At 36.2% G+C, this 20,909-nt stretch overlaps 3 protein-coding genes across 3 annotated transcripts; 1 reads left to right on the forward strand and 2 right to left on the reverse strand.

The window, feature by feature from the left end:
• Positions 1 to 37: 37 nt before the first annotated feature.
• On the reverse strand, positions 38 to 9,166 carry LOC111806692 (Guanylate-binding family protein). The gene is made up of 17 exons (XM_023692093.2): positions 8,715 to 9,166; positions 7,329 to 7,431; positions 6,613 to 6,682; positions 6,468 to 6,506; positions 6,261 to 6,378; positions 6,121 to 6,178; positions 4,653 to 4,717; positions 4,071 to 4,077; positions 3,924 to 3,984; positions 3,128 to 3,187; positions 2,995 to 3,014; positions 2,832 to 2,897; positions 2,412 to 2,579; positions 2,007 to 2,264; positions 1,443 to 1,655; positions 781 to 1,052; positions 38 to 434 (listed from the first exon to the last, which is right to left on the reverse strand). The coding sequence occupies exons 1-17, from the start codon at positions 8,798 to 8,800 to the stop codon at positions 293 to 295; spliced, it is 1,806 nt and encodes a 601-aa protein (XP_023547861.1). The 5' UTR covers positions 8,801 to 9,166; the 3' UTR covers positions 38 to 292.
• Positions 9,167 to 10,392: 1,226 nt separating this feature from the next.
• On the forward strand, positions 10,393 to 13,532 carry UNE12 (basic helix-loop-helix (bHLH) DNA-binding superfamily protein). Its single transcript, XM_023693239.2, has 6 exons — positions 10,393 to 10,998; positions 11,329 to 11,448; positions 11,576 to 11,641; positions 12,099 to 12,164; positions 12,627 to 12,704; positions 12,865 to 13,532. The coding sequence occupies exons 1-6, from the start codon at positions 10,630 to 10,632 to the stop codon at positions 13,093 to 13,095; spliced, it is 930 nt and encodes a 309-aa protein (XP_023549007.2). The 5' UTR covers positions 10,393 to 10,629; the 3' UTR covers positions 13,096 to 13,532.
• Positions 13,533 to 14,976: 1,444 nt separating this feature from the next.
• On the reverse strand, positions 14,977 to 20,656 carry LOC111807491 (protein OSB1, mitochondrial). Its single transcript, XM_023693233.2, has 5 exons — positions 20,218 to 20,656; positions 17,276 to 17,414; positions 17,109 to 17,193; positions 16,906 to 17,015; positions 14,977 to 15,245 (listed from the first exon to the last, which is right to left on the reverse strand). The coding sequence occupies exons 1-5, from the start codon at positions 20,580 to 20,582 to the stop codon at positions 15,075 to 15,077; spliced, it is 870 nt and encodes a 289-aa protein (XP_023549001.2). The 5' UTR covers positions 20,583 to 20,656; the 3' UTR covers positions 14,977 to 15,074.
• Positions 20,657 to 20,909: the final 253 nt, after the last annotated feature.

Consider the following 20,909-nt stretch of genomic DNA (forward strand, 5'->3'; position numbering starts at 1 on the left):
TCTCTTTCAGGTGTTAAAAGAGAGGAAATCACTTCGGTGAGTAAAATTGAATACAATATTTTAGAGATGTTACAAATATATTTGACGGACAGCAATATTTCCTTGATCCATATATTTCTGTTATACTGTCGCTACAGAATGATGATAAATGATCTGTCTAAACTTGGTTCCTAACTAATATTGAAGCTGATAAGCAGCGGCGAGCTTCATGTATCAAAAAGGTGAAGAGCTCGCCCGAAAGATCAAAAAAAGAAACTGCAAACTGGTTGGAGAGATGCAAAGATTAATGTTATCAGTCTGATCTTGGCCTTTGTGAACCATTCTTGGGATTGTTGTATAATGGCAAGATCCAATGGGATCCATATTTTCTTCTTCCACAACACCTCCAATACACAACCAAAACAGCAGCCAACACTCCCATGGGAATCGCCCATCTGTTTCACCAAATAAACCAAGAAAACCAGTTAAAACTCACATCAGTTTCAACACCATATATGACATCCAAACATGATCTTCTAGTGAGATGAAAGGTCATTCTCTCCATGAACAAACCAAAAAAGAGTGGTTTTTGTTGTAAAATTACCAGTCACGAAGGTGTATTTCTAGAAATAGTTGATGGAGGAACTGATAAAACTATCCTTCCTCAATAAAATCATTCATTTACATTGTCAAATGATCCAAGACTTGAAGTTTCACTTTTTAGGCATGAGAATGAGTCGGTATGAAGCTCGTAGTTAGATATAAGGTATGGTATATTCAATAACCAGAAAAGTTACTAACCTGTCCAAATCCAGGATGGGGCTATAAACGATTGTTTCCCAGGTGACTACAACAAAATGCCACACAGGGCTGTAGTAAAGCGTCTCGGCCGACCAGAACATCCTCGTGTATATCTCCAAAAAGATGAAGAGCAGCCATGCCCCAATTTCAATTAAGAAGAACTTTATAACAAACCTTCCCACAATCACCATGCCAAGAGAAAACGCCACCAACCAATTGAAAAGCCTGTGATTGTATTCCTTGATGAAGAGAGATCGTGACTTCCCTAACATCTGCAAATTATGACTCATCCATGATTAGAAAATTGAGCGTTTGAAACTGTATATGGTCGATTTGGTCAGATTGGGACAGCCATCTAAGCTTGAAAACGTATGTGGAAAACATCTAGAAAGAAATGGGGTCATGTACGAACAGTCGATTGGCGTAGACACAGAGTACAAATCAAATTTATTCTTTTTAAAACAAAATAAATTTCAAAATACCGATTGAGACACCACATGAAGGTCACTAAAACAACTTGAAAGATATTCGTAACTTTATGAAGAAATCAGGTCAGTTTACGAGCAAAACTAAGTGAAACACCCATTTCACCGTCATCTATGTTCCATGAAGTTAACATAAAATCAGAATTAAACATCAAGATAACCTGATGGCCGCATTACCTTTGACATACGTTGCTCATAGTTTTCTTTTGATGGTCCAACACACTCTTGCTCAAAACTTTGATTGCATTGCAGAAAACCTGCATTGAATTTTGCCATTGACGGAAGCCTTAGAGCTTGAAGGTGGTCCATTTGATCTTCACACTTCGTATACAGTTCCTCACAGAGCTTTGAGGATTGATACCGATTCGCCAATATAATGTTACTATGCACCTATAAACAATTTTTAGAGGTTAGGGAGCTAACATAACAAGGGGCTTAGAAATCAAAGGAAAAAAACATGTTATCGGCCAATGATAAACAATGCATGCTAAGAACCAAACATGAAGAAGTTCTCTTTGATTATCACTATTATTACAACTACTACTAGAAACTATTAAGAGACTAGCACTGCAAGATGGTTCTCCCAATTTCATACAAATGAATTGTTTGCTTCAACTTCACAAGAAATAGACTAAAATACACCAAGGTATCAGATGTTGAGCAACTATTATTCACTAATTTGAAGATACTTGACATCACACCCCAAAAAATTAAGACTACTTTTAATAGAGAAGTTGAAACCTTGTCGATTTCTTCATCAAGTTGTGTGACTGACTTCTTTGCATGGTGACGGCCAAAATGTTGTTCATCAAAAGCTCGCATTGCCTCAGCTCGATGGATTTCATGGGTTCCTTGCAGAGATTGCTCTGTCATAGGTAAATGCACCGTTGCCATTCTGTCGCTGTATATTTTCAAACATCGCTCAAGAACACCCTTGTTGAAAACCTCAACAAGAGATCCGGTAGATGGAATTTCCCCTTTGTTCAATGCTTCAAGAATCTAAAATTGAAGCAAAATGTAAATTAAAGTTAGAAATAAATAAAATGGATGCATACATCATTTAAATGTTCATCAATTGTTAGTGGAACCACTAGTAAAAAGACTGGTAACGAGTAAATAAATTCGAGACAATAAAATGCACATCACCTGTTCTAAAAAGGATACAAATTCCTTCCCATTCATAGATTTTCCCTGCACAATCTTTGGACGGATAATGCTTGTAACAAGCTTTTTTAACTCTTCCCTCTTTGTAACATATGTTGGCTCCAGCTCACCATCCTTCATATCACAAAGCTTGATTCTTTGAAGATGAGGCTGTTAAAAACATAAAAATCATACTTTTATTGGACTCCTCAAGAAAAAGTTTTGAAAGAAATACGATCCTATATGCCTAGAATATAGCTTGCTACTACCATGCATATCAGTTTTGATAGAAATAACATGTTTTGACATAGAAGTAAATGTGCATGCAAGGATCCCTTCTTCCTAACACCACAATTAAGCATAACCCCATGTTAATAATGAAACTGAACGTAGAGATGATCAAAAAATGAGGAAGGGTCATACTTGTGGTAAGCTGAAGGCTGTACTATTATCTCCCATAATAGCCAAAGAATCTCGAATTTGGTTAACCTGATGCAATTACAGAGATCACGCCTATTTCCCCTGAAAAATAAATGTTTTTCTTTTCTTTCCATAAAAAACGAAACTGAAGTCTGAGGGTGAATACCAGATCAATGTTTTTGTTTCCTGCATTTATGATAAAAGCACCATGCATTAAAAAAAAAAAAATCCTACACATATGCTAAGATACTTTAGAATGAACTAGTCTAGTCTTATTGCAGTAAAACATTAAAACCAACCTTCGCTATTAGGCACTTGTTTTAGAGCTTCATTCACCATTTCTTGAACACTTTTTCCTTCTATAAAACAGCAACAGAAGAGTCAAATAAATCTAGAGTACAAAAATTGGGGGCAGGAAGAACAAGATACCTCCTTTTAATTCCCTATTTGATGGCCAAAAATATATACAAAGCTCCAGCCGAAGTGTCAGAAACAAAATACATTAGGTCAAATCTTAGACTCAATGGGCCAATTTTTCTTTTGTTTAAAAAAAAAAAAAAAGAAAAGAAAAGAAAAGAAAACAAGAAACAAGACCAATTAACAGCATTATAGCCAGAGGATTTTAAGATTACTCTGTTTGATTGACATAAGAATTCCGGCTATTAGGCACTAAACCTAATAGCCTCCCAAAGTAATGTCAATAATATTCTTCAACCAATTGCTATGGTTTTTAAGATCATATTGCTCTTTATGATCATGACAATTGGAGCTCCCACTAGTAAGTTCCTACGGTGTTGGGATTTCAAAGATCACCTTCTTCGACAGGAATACGACTCCATCTAGATTTAATAGTCAAGGATGTTTAGTATACTTCAATACCAAGCACCTTTGCCTTCTCATATAACTAATATGGATATACTGACGTCTATCTAGTAAGCATACTTCATTCCCACTAATCAAACGGCATATGACATGCTGATGTGATCAATTTGGATCAATTTGAAAGATTAAATTATGATTATAAAAATAAAAAAATGCAGAATCATTAGATAACTTGAAAACTGTGTGCAAAAGTCACGAAAGCAGGGAACCTACGTAGAAAATCACGCTGGATAAGCCATAGCAACTTAGCAGGCTCAAAGGCAACATCTTGTCCCTACAGATTATAAGTAATAGATCTCCGTTATAAGGTGTGATGGAGGAAGAATGAAAGTAACTAAAACAGGGCTAAAAGTCTACTACCTTCACTCTACATGCCCACGAGCAGCGTGCAGAATAAAACATGTAACAGTCAGATTGCAACATAAGAAATTTAAAAACCCAACAAGAAAAAAATGTTAATTTACAAAAGCATCTAAACTTTGATGAATGAGCTTATGAGTCCTTGAACTCTTAAAAGGTTTAATCATGTTCCTAAGTTTTCGATTTTGCATTAAGTCACAATCTTCAATATCATTACTCAAATATTGATGTGGCATGCTAATTGGATAAGCAAGTGATGATTTGGCACTTTGGCATGGAGTGGCATACTCAAATAGGTTAATCGAATAAAATAAGGGTGGGCCAGCAAAAATATTTGATGGGGTGAGAGCCAATAGGGCAGAATACACTTTATTCAACTGACCAATTCTCACATCATGCTACATCATTACTAGTTAGTTCACCAACAAATCAGGTCAACATTTAAGTAACCATGTAAACAATTAAGGATGTACTACAATAAAAATTGACATACAAGGCTTTCAAGTTTAGGAACTAAATTTGTAATTTAACAAAAGAAAAAAAAAAAGGACAATTGATTAAATAAATTTAGAAAATGCAAACCTCCCATAAAATTCTTCAGCAAGCTCAACAGCAAATGACAATCGAGAAATATCAGCTTCACGGATCTATAGAAATCAAGCCAAAAACATTAGTAGTGTGAATGGTATGTCAGAAAAACATTGGCTCAGTTGAACTGGATGATAGTATCATAGGAACTAAAGCCGAAGTTCACAATCATTAACATCAAGCAGATACATGGTGTATGAAACATCAAGCAGAGACATGGTGTATGATAGCTTACATTTATGCATTCTCTAATATCACCAAATATTTGTTAACAGTAGTCCAACTTGAAGGAAAGCCAAGCCAACCTAAGGTTGTTCATGACTGGGTATAAATAATATAACCAATAAATGGCAAACTCATAACTATGAGCAACAATGAGGTCAAGGAGAGTAGTGAAGTATTTCAAATGCAACATGTTCAATATTACTTCAATATCTGAAGAACTTTTGAACTGGACAAAAATAATGACAGCTAGGTGTCATGGTCATGTTTGTCCAAGGCGTGTTGCTCGTGGCCGCATCCTCATGTCATGCCAAACCCTTTTGTATATATGTTGTATTTCTTTATCGTTTTCTTGTTGTATTAACTTGTAATTTTAGAGTATGACGTTTCAGCAAAATCACATCTATGCCAGGAAGACTTGAAATGCCTCAAAATGTACTATAGGGAGATGCGACTAGCATAAAAATGAAAGCGGCAAAAATCAAACTTTTGCATAGAAAAATAGAAGCAATGCGTCCAATACAAAAATCTCATACATATGACGCATTGCACACATGTAAAATAAGGCTTGCATATATGAATCCATCGAACTTTCCTCATTAACTTTGGTTTTAAACCCTATCTCTCACCATTACAGATAGAACCCTTCACTTCAACTTCACGAACAAAGAGAAAAAGACAGAGCATCCAAGAGCAATGAAAAAGCCATTTGAGAAAGAAGTCAAGAGTTTAATTCATTCGGTCCCATTTTGCTTATAAAGAAGAAAGATCCATAATAAACTATCTAGCATTCTTCTCAACCCTTCCAAATAAGTAGGCTATGTTTTAGCGAAGAATCGAGACCATAACATAGTTGTTTGTGACTAATAGCAGGAATAGCTCAAATGGTTTTGTGAAGCTAGTCATTGGAGGCAAGTATGAGTGATACAACTATATAGATCCAAGGAATGTGAAAGTCCTAACTGATCACATTATTCTAATAGATTTTCCACCTAACTCTCGTGTCTCAAAATTTTACCACCATTGAAGCTCCCTTTTTCATCAAAATAAACATGTCCGCTTAAATAAGCATAAAACATGAAAGATAATTAAATCTTGTAACACATAGTTATTGTTCACTTCTTGTCTTCTAATTAAAAAAATTAAAACTACGAATTCTTTTTAGCTATTAAAATTACAAGGTTTCAAGCAAGAGCAACAATTGACATGATGGAGAAAAAAAGAAGTCATGATGACTCACAGTCTCAGGCAAGTTGTAGATAAGCACAGAACTCAGAACAGTTGCCAAAGCAAAGATCCTGCACACATCAAAACGGAAGATTGTTAAAGGGAATAAGCAACAAGAACTAGTGCTAAAAATGATTCACGGACTCAGATTACCGATCATCATATACATTTGACTTTCCAACACTTTCAAATCCCTCTGTATCAAGGTAGAAAACTGAAGTTTTGACTCCATCAATCATCAACTCCAGAGGAGTACCCCACACCCAGATCCCTGTGCAAAACAAATTGACAAACTATATAAAAATCCAACAAGTAAATATAACACATCCACAACCACCATATCATTGCAACTGCATTTACCTTTTGTCTTGGTGTCACGCTGGTGTCCTACACCAAAACCTGAAACACAAAACATTTGATTTATACAAGAAATGATATTTATATATACAGGATCTTTAATTTTTTAAACAAGAGAAATGGTACAAATTAATAGGAGTTAGCGCACCTTCATAGCAAGAAAGTGAGAGAAGTTGATTAAGCAAGAAAGATTTCCCAGATCGGTATGGCCCAATGACCTGATCATATGAAAGAAAAGATAACACAGTCAAGACTATATATATTATCTAACAAAACTCGAACCTACAAAAAGCTCATAATCATCGATAAAAAATAAGCAGAATACTAGCCATAAAGCTACAAAAAAAGAGAAAAAGGAAAAAAGGTTAAGTTACAACTGTGGTTCTTATGTTTTCGAGGTTGTCTATTCATGTCTGCACTTCAGAAAGCTTCTATTAGAACCTGAATTTTCAAACTGGTATTTGTTTGGCCTTCATACTGTATGCAGTTTCTAATAAGTCTCTCAATTTTGCATTTTTGTGTCTTATCATTGTCTATGTTAGTTTAACATTTACATAGCACAAAAACTATATCATTTAAGGATAATGAGGGGAAATAAGTTTAGGCAGGTTCAGGCATTAAACTAGCAGGCTTAATGTAGATACCATTTAGACATAAAATTAAAAGTTCATGGGCCTATTAAAATCTTCTTATAGTATAGGGACTAAATAGACATATCCTTTAAAGTATACAAATCTGTTAGAAACTTTTTCAATTACATGGACTCAATTACATGGTTCAAGAATCAATTCGAAGATATCCATTCATTTAAGTTATGTGAAAATGCCAAAGTACTAATGTCACAAAAGAGCATCTCATTCTAACCGCAACAGCTGCAATTGGATTAGTTATTCTTTCAATAGCCTCTAAACCTTCTCTAGAAAGGCGAAGTTTTGTATGGCCAGGATCAGGTTCCACAATAGGAAATCTGCAAGTGATTAAAACGAGCTTTAGTCCTTTTCTTACCAAGGAAATAAACAACTCAAAAGACAGATGCTACAGGTTTGAACATCATGGCCAACCAATGAACGAAATATTGTACAGCATGTGATATATCCAAGCGTTCATGATAAAGAAACACATTGTGGAATAAATTATCGACAGCTAAAGTATAAAGCTTAGTTTAATATCAGAGGTCCCATAGGTCAGACCTTGTTGAAAGTTTAAAATGTTCTCTCACTTTAATTAATTGGCAGTCCATCATTAATTCATTGAAGACGGTACAAATAAATAAAACAAGAAAATGAACAAAAAGTAACGTTTTCGGAAATTAAATAAAACTTATATTTTTCTAGACACATAGGAATTTAAAATAGTAAAAATAGCTTCAAGAACATGTCATCAAACAAACTCTATATTCTACAGTAAAATTGATACCTCCTCAAAACTAAGTTAGAAAATTGCTCATGAACCAACAAATAAATCACACAAAATTAAGCAAACAAAATATTCAGAATCGAGCAAAACAATCTCATACCCAACTATGAAAATACTTGAACCTGACAACAAAGTTAGGTAGGTGTACAAATAACATTATATCATCAGAAATTGGAGATAAACCAAATATTATCCTTTCCCATCCAAATGTATCATAACAGCTTCTTCTATGAACCTTGGACTACCCATCTACTTAAAAGCTAAAACATCTCCCCACAATAACAAATATTGTCTCAATCCTCTAGTTTCCACCCACCACCTAATCTTGGTTTGCTAGATAATTTTGTAGCTGATAGGCATTCCCTGGTATTCTCCCGTACCTTAACTGCAAATATATGGAGTAGAAAAGTCTCTTTTCGTAGCTCTAAGTTATCGTTGCACCAACTTCGGTCTCGCTTTTCTATGCATTTACTTCTTAAGTGATATGATAAATGTTCCTACAAAAATTTCTTCCTTGAATTCATGTTCCAGACACAGCATCTTCTAATCATGAATCTTCTAGTTAACCCCTTTTTTTCGCTTTTATACCTTCTAAACGAAACTTAAACGGAGAGTTGTTCCCAAAGGCAGACATCTTGTAGCACTAACCAACTGAGCGCACTACGTAACAACAAGTCAACAACATAATAAACGAAAATAAACAAGAACTTCTACGCAACTCAAATGCCAAGAATAACAGATCTCAATCCATCTGGAGCTCCCAAAAATCAGTACAAATCAACGACCATCAAGATTCAAAACAACAGAAGAAAAAAAAAAATTGAAACGACTTACGGTTGCCGGAAGTTCTCGATCGCGAAAGACCGCCAGGGGATGGAGCAGAGAATCAAAAACACGAAAACCCTCGATGAAATTCTCATCTCTAAACAACCCTCCGTCAGCTATCTTCCAAATGCGACGAAGGCGGAGAAGAATGAAAGGGGCAGTAAATCACGCAGTGTTGATCAGAAGAAACACATTTTGGGTTTGGGGTAAAAATGGGGATCTACAACGAAGAACCATGAAAAATGGAGATACGAAAGGAATAATGCAGCTGCGTGAATTTGGATTTTGCATCTAAGAAGAAGAACATACAAGCAAACGAGCTCTGATTGATCTTCCAAACACGTTACCTTGGATTTATGAATTCAATAAGACGAGGAGGAGATGATGAGATCCATGGAGAGAGCTGAAGTCTGAAATTTGTGTTCAAAATGGATTAATTTATGAGAATGATTAATGAGATTTCACAAAGATTAATGCTTCACATTTCCAAGAGGAGGAACAAGTCAATGATTTCTTTTAATTTCTCAATTTAATCCACAACTCCATTTTCGATTTATTTTCCTAATAATATTAATTACTATTAATTTAAAAACTTAATTTTCCAATTAATTCCAACAACAGATTATTTTCAATATTATTAAAATTTATACCAAATTTAATTTTTTGATTGAATTATTTAGTCACCACGCACAACTTAATTTTTTTTGTTTTTATTATCGTATTTTTTTAAATTAATTCATTAAATGCTTATTATGATACTTTTTATAATAAATAAAAATTAAAGTTATTATTATTATTATTATTTATTTTATGAGTTTTGGTTTATATTGGTTTAAATAAATAAATAAATACGTAGAAATAATTTTATTTGATTAATTTAAAGTCCTAATGGATAAGACTTTGAATTGTTCATAAATGTCATTTTCAAATTAACCGTATTTACACGGGGATGTAACTCTCTTCGAGTTTACTTTTATTTATTTTATTTATTTATTTAGTTAGTTAAAAATTTATATTCGCGGAAAGAATCAATGATATTTGAGAATTTTTTCGTGTGGAGGTGTAAGCCCTGACTTGGCTTCCTGACCAGTTGAATGAATATCGAGTTGAGTCTTTTGTTTACCGTGAAAGAATAACGAGCAAGAACTGGAGGGGATATAGGTTTCGGTGAAAGGAAATAGCCAAACAATTTAGCTAGCGAAAGAGCGAAACCGAGTTGACTCGACTAGGTAATCTCAAGCGAGGAATAATGGATAGGGAGGGTAGTTTAGTCGAATGAATCTTGACTTGAATCACTTTCGTTTTGAAGGAGAAAAATCCGTGAGCAAATAAATAGGTTTAAGAGTGTTGGACGATGAAAGTCCGACATCGGCTAATTCCGGGAATGTCCATGGATTTATAAGTGAGGAATACTATATTGTGAAGCTTTTTGGGAAGCCTAAAGCAAAGCCATACGCTCAAAGTGGACAATATCATACCATTATCGAGAGTCGTGTTCTTCTAACAAGGAGTTCTACCATGTCTGGGAGTCCAGTCGGGTTTTTCTTGTTTGTGGTAAGAACGGGTTTTGGGGTGGAAGAGAAAAACGACGGCGTTTAGGAAGAAAGTGAAAATGGGGTAGAAATGTAAATATAGGAAAAAGTAGTCCCTTTTAGACAAAGTAGCGACATTTTTAAGCAGGATAAAGCTTCCTTCTTTTTCGTCTATGTAGAACTGAACTGAAACCAAGAACTTACGGACACAGAGGCAGAGAGGTAGAAGGTTCAAGAAGATCGAGCTCAAAATTGAGCTTCCTCTCACTACAAAATCACGAAGCTCAAAATCATCGACTTCTATTTTCCTTCTTCCTCTTGCATGTAGATGCTATTTGAAACCGCCGTTCTGTTCTTAATCCATTGGTTTCGCCTCGCTCGACTTCAATTCCATGGCGAACAATCATTCCGAGACTCCCTCCGATGATTTCCTAGAGCAGATTCTTGGGATTTCCCCTTTCGGTTCGGCGGAGCAAGGGTTAGCTGGAACCGACGGCGGATTGGCAGGAGCTGCTGCTGCGGCGGCTCACGGTCAGGCTCCGATGATGCTTCAACTTAGCTCCGGCGATGGCGGTGGCCACATCTCTACGATTGGAAGTGGAAGTGTCGGTGGTGCAGGGTTCCATGGCGGAACCCCTTTTCCTTTGGGGTTGAGCTTGGACCAAGGGAAGAGTGGGTTTCTTAAGGCTGAGGAAGCTTCTGGAAGTGGCAAGAGGTATTGTGGTGAGGTTGTTGATGTTCGAGCTTCATCTGTGAAAAATGTAAGTTCACGATTCTCTTTATTGTTGCTTCGTATAGTTAAATCTATGTGCTGGTAGAGTTATGGTTGAATTACTGATAGAGTTATGCTTTCTCTTATGTGTTCATATGATTGTGTTCTTCTTGAAATAACATGAACTGCTATGATCACTTAGGGCTGTGATGGTTCTGGTTTTTGGTGTCTTGCTTGAGAGAAACTGGAAATTACAGACAGTTCTGTTTGATGTATTGCCATTCTTTTGCTCTTGAGTCAGAGTGGATGCAAAGTATTTATTTCAGACATCTTTGGAGTGTTTGAATGCATTGAGTGACTCACTTTAAGCTTTTTGCAGGTTTATCAAGGCCAACAAATGCATGCTACTATGGGTGCAGCACCGCATCCACCAACGATGCGCCCTAGGGTACGAGCAAGACGAGGACAGGCGACTGATCCACATAGCATTGCAGAGCGGGTAAGATAGATGCCAGTTTTGGAAACCAGAAACGGTTCGCTGTTGCTAGATGATTATTGTATCAAAATATTATTGCAGCACTTGTAGGTTTCTTGAAGTAATTTTCGTCGCTATTTATTTGTTACAGTTACGAAGAGAAAGAATTGCAGAGAGAATCCGAGCTTTGCAGGAGCTTGTTCCGAGTGTCAATAAGGTGATTATCTATGATTTTAAGTCATTGAAATTATTGAGATGATTGTCTTGTTGTTTTTTTCAAGCTCTTGGCCCCACAACTTAGAAAACCTGGTGAAACATCAGACGATAAGGAATTTAAATGGTCTTAGCATATGGTGATTGTTCCCTACATAGTTAAGATCTTAATCGTCAATAGCTCGAATTACCCTTACAACTCGTATTCCCCTCGCCCATGTGAGGGCTCCCGTCAAATCATATCTAAGCATGAATGCGTTTTACCTCTAAAATTGGAAAATGAGTGGGGGGGGTCATTTTGTTGTTAATGTCTACTCTTCCACTTACTTTCGTGGATGCTCGAGTAGCCTATTGACCTGATTCTTAATTTCATTAATGTTTCCTGAATTAATTGCATCTGTTCTTCCATTCTTGGATACATAATCTTAGATTGATACTGATTTATTTTTCGTTTCGAGTAGACGGATAGAGCTGCAATGCTCGATGAAATAGTGGACTACGTAAAGTTTCTACGTCTCCAAGTAAAGGTGAAGTAATATTCCTTCTGACATTTTACCTGATAAGTTAGAACTTGCTGTTTAACATATATGAAGATTGTTTGTACATTCAATCCCTTTATTCTCTGGGTCGAATTGACCAATGTCTTAAATGTTTCTACTGAAGCAACAAAAAAAATCATTTTAGAGATCATATAGTCATAATCAAATTGAACTTATATTTCTTGTTAAACGAACTTGATCGTTCGAGTACTGTAGTCTGTAGAGCCAGTTAATTTCCAACTCCTTATGCAAGCGTATTTCACTCTTTAGATGGATTGAGGCAGCTAATAAACTTAAGAGGTATGGCTGTGGCTGTTATTTAAAGTGACTGCTTGTGTTCATAGTTCAAGTTTTGCCCGTTTTTCTCCCTCATTTTTCGGATGTAACAGTCACTTCTCATATCCTACTTTTTTAGGTATTTATCCAATGTTGCATTTATCAACTTTGCAGGTTTTAAGCATGAGTAGATTGGGTGGAGCTGGTGCGGTGGCACCACTTGTAACGGATATTCCACTATCATCAGTTGAGGTAATGAGATGAAAAACGAAATCTTTGACTTTAAAGTCTGTTTGATAGTGTTTTTACTTTTGGGTTTCTGTGGCTGCTTGATATCCGAAAACAAAATCGTTATGAAATGGGGTTGTATCTTGATGATTTGTTCTTGGTTACTATCCTTATTGCATCCTAGGAAGAAGGAAGTGAGGGTGGTAGGAACCAACCTGCGTGGGAGAAGTGGTCGAACGACGGTACTGAGAGACAAGTTGCGAAGCTTATGGAAGAAAACGTGGGTTCTGCGATGCAATTCCTTCAATCGAAGGCACTCTGCATCATGCCCATCTCATTGGCTTCGGCAATTTATCACACGCAACCGCCCGATAGCTCGAGCGTTGTGAAGCCAGAGAGTAATCCTCCTCCATAGAATCGCCACGATCCTTAAAGGAAAACAGGTAAAAAAAAGGGAAGAAAAGAGAAAATTTACGGATCGGTGTTGGGTCCATGGCTGCTTCTTGTCGTCGCAACACTCATGGTTGTTCCCCTTCACTTGTGGTGGGTATTGGTATTGCAATCAAAGTCAGATGCCATAGTTATATTGCTTTTTAAGATTACTTTTGTAGCTTTTGTCAAAACATGGATCAATGTCAATGCCCTAAAAGATGCAAGCAGGCCTTTCAGGTCTTGACAAGCTGAACTAAAGCAAGAAGAATTTGTCAAAGCTTTACTTGATATGCTCTTCTTTTCTTGTTTTTGCATCAATGGGTGGAGGGAGTGGTGGGATATGACCAAAGCACCTTTGTTATGTAGTGGGTTGTGGGACCCTGTAAAAATATGAATAAGAATTCTTCCTTTTTTTTTTGTGTATTTTAATTGGATGATGTACCTTTACAAGGAAATGCAGAAGTTTGAAATGGAGAGTAGTACTTAGTTTCAAAAAGAGAAAAAAATAAGGTTTAATTATAGATTTTAGAGCTTTTAATTTTTTTTATTTAGTATCTACCTATGCTTCAAAAGTTTCGATAACGGTCCGATACTCTCTATTGGATTGTTGGGATAAATGTCGATTCGTTTGGTATGAAACATCATATAAATTAGTCTAACGGTCCAAGTTCATCACCATGGGTAGATATTGTCCTTTTGGACTTTTTCTTTCGAGTTTTAGCTTTAAGTTTTAAAATGTGCTAGTTTCTACACCTTTATAAAAAATACTTTGTTTCCTTCTCCAACCGATGTGAGATCTCACAATCTACTCCCCTTCGGGGTCCCTCACTGACACTTGTTCCCCTCTCCAATCGATTTGAGATCTCACAATATATCCTCTTTTGGGGCTCAACATCCTCATTGGCATACTGCCCAATGTCTGGCTTTGATACCATTTATAACTATGATACCATTTGTAACTATTAATCACTGTGAGACCCACATCAGTATGAAAACAAAAGGAAACATCTTTATAAGGGTGTGAAATGGCTTTGATACCATTTATAACTATGATACCATTTGTAACTATTAATCACTGTGAGACCCACATCAGTATGAAAACAAAAGGAAACATCTTTATAAGGGTGTGAAAACAAAACAATCGTGTAACTAGTTGTCATTCTATACAAGGGTGTAAAAACTTCTCCCTAGTAGACACGTTTTAAAATCTTATAGGAAACCCCTAAAAGAAAGTCCAACGAGAACAATACATTAGCGGACTTGAGCCCATCACAGAGATTACAACAATTCTACTAAATTTATAATTAAGCTTTGAAACAAGAGGAAGCATTATGTTCAAAATTCAGCAGATGGTGCTTTGCTGTGTCTGCCAAAGTTATCAAAGACTTTTGTATTCTCATGGATCATTATTGGGCAAATAAATCATTGAAGAGAGAGAGAGAGAGAGAGAGAATGTGTTTGACCCATAAAGCTTCTTTTTCTTTGAGCATTTCTTGGTTATACATAAGGAATAATAAAAGCAGTCTTAAGCAGTGTGAAGAACCAAATTATTGGCTGAAGCAAACAGGGTTAATCCTTTGGTATCTAAAGTTGGCACATAAATTGCTTGGTTCTCATGGTTTTGTTACTAACAGAATTCTCTTTTGCTCCTGACCTTTTCTAAGCTTCTCCTTTTTAATCATTTTTCTTTTAAAACGCAACGTAATACATGAAAGATTAAAGATGAGTATCATTTACAATTTATTCAACTAATGTCACACACAAACAAATATTTCAACATACCATCATGAAAGGTACCGACCCTCAAGAAAAATTTGAATTACTATCAATCTAACATGTAGCACATCAATTTACAGACCATACAAGCCAGGAACCACAAGAGAATCTTTCCATATATATTTGGTTAATACCCTGTTGGAAACAATTTAAAGGAATCCAGAGTCAGTTCAGTAAGATGGGAAATCAAAAATTGTTTACAAAGTTAGCCATTTTGGCTTCCTGATTATCAAGAGAACCCATTCTCATGTCCAATAGTGCAAGCTGGGACTTCACCCAAGGTGGATTATTCCAGCCCTCAACCCACAAGGCTTCCCCAGTGTCCTTGTGCTTAAAATCTGGATATTTTGGGTTCTTCTGCAAGCAGAATCAAAATGCAGGTGTATTAACATTAAAGAGTGAATCTCATCTCTCATCAAGGATTCAAGTGAATCATATAGTGAAAGGAACCTAAAAATACTAACAAAAGATGACGTTTAGGATGTCTAAAATGGCCTGCAAAGGGAGGGTAGAACCCTTTTACTTTCCTTTTCAAGTATTGAGGCCCACCATTTCATATATACAATAAATAATCATATTTTGATATGATAACTAAAAAATAGTCTGCTGATGACTGTTGGCTCAAGATTCAACTCTTCTCCCAGTTCCCCTCTTTTGGAATTTCAGCCTCTTAGTTGACAAAGGTCTGTCAAAGGATGACATATTTTCAACAAATGGACCAATCAAAGAGTCAATGTTTGGAGGATGTGCTCGAATAAGACAACGAATCCATGGTGAGTCTTACTAGTGAGGAACTGGATTTCAATTTTCCAATTGACAGTGGGAATGATAAAATTTCATCTGAACAAGATATTGATAGGGTTCTATGTAAAATTTCTCTAGAAGAAATAAACCTCCCTCTTAAATTATTTCTCTGATACAAAGTCCCACTCCTCCATTCATGAGAACACATTATGAGATAATTTTTCCTCCCTCCCAAGGGTCTGTGGTCTTGAGGTTTACGAGATAAAATCACAGACATTAAGAAGTTCAAGTTTTCAAGCATATGGACTCCTAGAGATTTCATCGTCTTCGTGGCTGTGCATTTTTTTTCTTTTTATTTTGGGATCTTTGGTCTTGTGGAAGCTTGCTTTTTCCATGCCTTGTGCTGGCTCCTTCCTTTGTTGTTGCTTTTGCCTTTTCGGCATATGATAAGTTGTTTTTAGTCTGCTCTGTTTTAAATCTTTACAGCCTCAATTACACTCGGTTCCTTTGCTGTTGAAAATGCTGCCCTCACGTTGTTTGCATATATTTTCAAGCTATTTGTCTCAAACAGTTGTGAGGTTGCACCTAGTTTTCTGGTATTTGAATACTTGTAAATATCCATCCAACAATTTTTCAGAAAGCTCTGATTGAAGATTCTTTTGGCAGTGTTCCTGTCGACTGTGTTTGTTTTAACCTTGTTTTTAGCTGCGGCTGCTTTAGGGGTGGTTTGTGAAGCCTTCTTCACTTCAGCCTTGATTTGCAAACTCTAAAAGTTTTTGGTTCAAAGAAGGCGGAGTGTTTTATTGGATAAATATATTGTTCGCAGGGTAACCACTATTTGCTTGTGTTCGGCTCAAAGTTTTTGATTTTTCCTTTTTCTATAAATACTTGATTTTGTTTTTTTTCTTTCTTTATTCCCACTCCCCTTTGGAGTTCGTATCCCTGGAACATTTTGCTTTTTATTATTGTTGTTTCTTTTTCTTAACCAAAAAAAACCTATATAATTTATTCGTATAAGAAAATGCAAGCATCCAAGTGGCCTGCCCTCTGCAATAGAAATAATAACATGCATAAAACTGTGTTATTACGTCATGCAGTTCATTGTAAGTTCCCAAGGTTTTTTTATGCATCAATATGGCAAAATACAATTAGAAGTAATAAAATACATAAAAGCACAAGCAAAATACCAGACTTGGTCCATGTTAAGTACATTTAAATCCAAAAAGAAGACATTTGAATGTTGAAAATTGCAAGAGAATAATTAATCAAGTACCTTGTTTTTCCTATTGTCCCACCAGTTAACGGGATTGGCAAAGAATGCTTGCCATAGTTCTTGTGTGGACCCCCCCATATTATCAACAGCATCACTGCCGAGCTTTTTCCCTGCGGAGAAATTTGATAGGATCAAATAATAAGATTCTGAAGCAAAGTGTCATACCAATAATCTTAAATTAAAGAATATCCCGTATCCCGTGCCTTCCATTGCGGAATTAGAGTCTTGGTCACAATGGGGGGCTGTTGAGTTGCTTCTTTCTATAAAATTCAGTTGCTGAACTACAACCTGCAAAAGATATGAAAGCATCAGAATCTACTTCATGAATCAACAGAAAACCATGGAACAATGAGAACAAGGACGGGAAAACCTTATAGTAAGTTTGCTGTTTTCCATCATCAGCTTCAACTACATTTGCGACCATCTGGCCAGATACATATATCTGGTTGCCTTTCTGAACGTGTTGAGAAGCAACATGTGCCAATTCATCCCAGAATGCTAAATTTATCCTGAAAGAGCGAAATATTGATCTGGGTCATAGTCCTAATTGTCTTTACATTTGAACGGTTCAAGATTGAAATGTCATGTTGTATCTCTCTATAAATCTGAAGTTTAAAGTTCTGCCGTGCAAAGGAATGAAAGTAGCACTTTGTGGAAGATTTGGCTGGCAAGAATTGGGGAGTCTTTCAACAATGTTATGCCTTTTTTCCCCATACTTTTCCCTCTCTATCTTAATTTAACTTGTTTCTCATCATCAAAGAAAACAAAAGTTTGATAGGAACCAAAAGTTGAAAGGGAGGCTAACAAAAAATGCTATCGGAAATGCTAATCAACAGAGCAGAGTGACAAAGGATAACTAAGTGTTTGAAAGATTTAGCCCACTAGCTAACACACCAGGGTACTACCAGGCTTCTTTCTGGTATGTCAAAAGGAGTGAATCAGTTCGATTTGCCTTTTGAGTGGTCTGACTTGAGAATTTGCTGGGTTTTGCTATCTTGTGGGGCATTTAGCTTGAAAGAATAATAGGATATTTGGAGAGATGAAGAGACCATGTTACAATGTTTGGGTGGTGATGAAATTTAATGCCTCCTTGTGGGTGTCAATTACTAGGTCTTTTGTAATTATGATCTTAGTATAATTTTGTTGGATTAGAGTATCTTTCTATAGGTCGTTATGCCTCCTTGTGGGTGTCAACTTTTAATATTTCAATATTTTAAAGGTTCAATAGGAAACTAGTGGCTATCCAACTCTCTATTCAAAAGCAATTGAGCCAGCCCCAAGATGGAAACATCAAGAGTTTTCCATATTATTAAGCTCACTTGAAGATTGGAATACATGAGGTAGGCGACACTTAGAGACCACATGCCTTAACCAACGGGGCCACCCCTTGATGGCTAGTAACTAACTATTCAATTTGAACGGGAAGAAATCATTCTAGAATGAAAAATTGATATATGTCCAAGTTTGCACAAGTCCTATCAATCCATGGTACAGACTTAATACCACATCAAACATGCAAAAACTTTGATCTCTTGTCTAACTCAGTCTGGTTGACTGGATAAATTTATCAAAGCCCAAATATCAGAATCTGTTCCCTCAAAAATCAGCAGCACTAACCATTAGTAAGGGTTCCCCTAGGAGATAACTAGAAAATAGTTGGGCATATTCCCTAGTGGTTGGTGCTCTAACACCAATTTGATAGGAAACAAAATAGGAAATGGAAATGAATGAAAATATGATATTGATAAGGCTAATGAATGGATTAGAACTACAATGGGTTGCCAAGCATTAGAGAGGCTTAGTTCTCTCCTCAGATAATACCCAATTATACACCTATCTCAAGCCACACTTTATTTATGACTACTTCTCTAATAAAATCCCTAGCTAATGACTACAATTTTCTAATAATGTAATAACATTTGTCCTACATAACTAACACGATGATACAAACTCGAAGTAGTAAGTTTGTTCACCAAAAAGACTTGTGCATCTTCCTAAAGTGCATTGAAGCATAATGGCCATCTGAGCCCAAAGTGCAAGGTCATAATTTTAAAAGTTCCACCTAGGCATGCGCTCAGGCACTCAGCTTTCTTGGTGGGAGGTGTCCTCACTGATAAGCTTCGCCAATGAACAAATGGTACTTGGTGCAAAGTTATTCATAGACGATATGTAAGGAAGCTATAAGAATGATGTCCCCATTGTTCAAAATATGCTTAGGGTTTCATTTCTTGATATAAAAGTGGATCACCTCCTGAAATTTAAAGGCAGTCAGGATTCTTTGATTTAGATTTTTAGAAGATCCTTGGTCTCATCATCCATACTTCCTACCTATTTACTGTTTCCTAAACTTCAACCCCTTGCTAATTCCAATGGACATGAGTCACTCTAAGAACAATTTCAGCGGAGGCTGGCATTTTGAATTTAGAAGGAAATTAAAATAGTTGGGAGATTGAGTACTTTGGTCCCTTCAAGAACAACAATTCTTCTTTACCTGTCCCAATGACCATAGGCCAACCAATAGTCGTTACTTCATACCCACATACCTTAACAACTTTTAAAAATTACGAACATAAACAATGAAATTACAATAATTATGGATGATTAATAAGTTAAACATGGTGAAAGAGCTAACAACTTGGCGGCTGAGATGGGTAACAGGGCAAATCCTAACAACAGTTGGAATGAAATCATTCTAGAATGCTTTAGCAGATAATTTGCTTCAAATGCCAATTGATTAGTGGACTTCATGGTAGGATAGATTTAGTGAAATAACACTTTTTTAATTTGAAAAACGAGCTTTTGTAAGATGGAAACTACAGAGCAAAAGCTATACAAACAAGAAAAATCCGATAAACGAGCCAAAAAGTACAAAATACATAATAACACCAGCAATAAACTTCCATTGTTAAGAATTTTAGAATGTGCCAAATTCCACACATCCTCTCTGTCAACGCCCAAACAGAGGCATTTGAATAACTTCCTTCCAAACTTGGTAAAACCCGAAAATTTATATGAAACAGAAGTTCATTTAAAGATTCGTATGGCTTCCAAATCCTACTGAAATTAAGACAACAATTTTGGGATGCCACTCCCCCGTAATCAGAAATTAGTCTATAACCATGCATGGTCCTAAAACTTCCATATTCTTAACATCTCAACTCCAAACTACACAAGAGCTTATTCTTCATATTCGAAAATTAATTTAATCCTCATAAGCACCCCCCCCCCCGAAACAAAAAATCACATTATCATTCAATATTCTATAAAATGTAACCATAAAAACCCATTTGGGAAAGAACATTAGATCAGTACCAAGATGTTTCAGTAGATGACTTCCACACAGCAAGTCGCGTCCACGCGACATCTTTGCCCGATGGTAGGTGCTTGAGCTCCACGGGCGCACCAACTGTCCCGATGAGACTGACCGAGTTACTGAGCTCCTTCTTCCATGGAATCTCGGAAGGTTTGGGGTAGGACACAGAGTAAGTGCTGTAGTTTTCCATAGCCAAGCATTTTGGGAAACGAGTAGCGAAACGGCTGTGTTTAGCAGCGTTCAGATGCGAGAGAAGAGGGGACAAGGAAGCGATTCGTAACTTGTTTCTTGAGAAGGAGAAGATGCAGTTCTTTGATAAAAACGACGAAGAAAGAATTAGGGTTTTCTCTACCGCCATTATCATCGCTCTCGATTTCCCTCTTATCTTCGACTGTGTTCCTTTGCGTCCGCGCCAAACTCTTGGCCGAGGGTTTCGTTAAAGGGTTTTAGATTTTTAAATAATAATAATAATAATAATAAGTTTTTTAAAAAATGAAAAATAAAATAAAAATAATTTTTTGAATCAATTTTTATCATAAAATTTCTATAAATTTTTCATTTAACAATATTAAACCTTAAAACTTAAATATATATATATATATATAAAACTTAAAATTCAATTGTAACGACCCAGGTCCACAGCTAGCAGCGGTTGTTCTCTTTGGGGCTTTCCCTCAAGGCTTTAAAACAC

Source organism: Cucurbita pepo, chromosome 12 (genome assembly GCF_057944985.1).
Source record: "Cucurbita pepo subsp. pepo isolate OVF chromosome 12, ASM5794498v1, whole genome shotgun sequence".
NCBI lineage: Eukaryota > Viridiplantae > Streptophyta > Magnoliopsida > Cucurbitales > Cucurbitaceae > Cucurbita > Cucurbita pepo.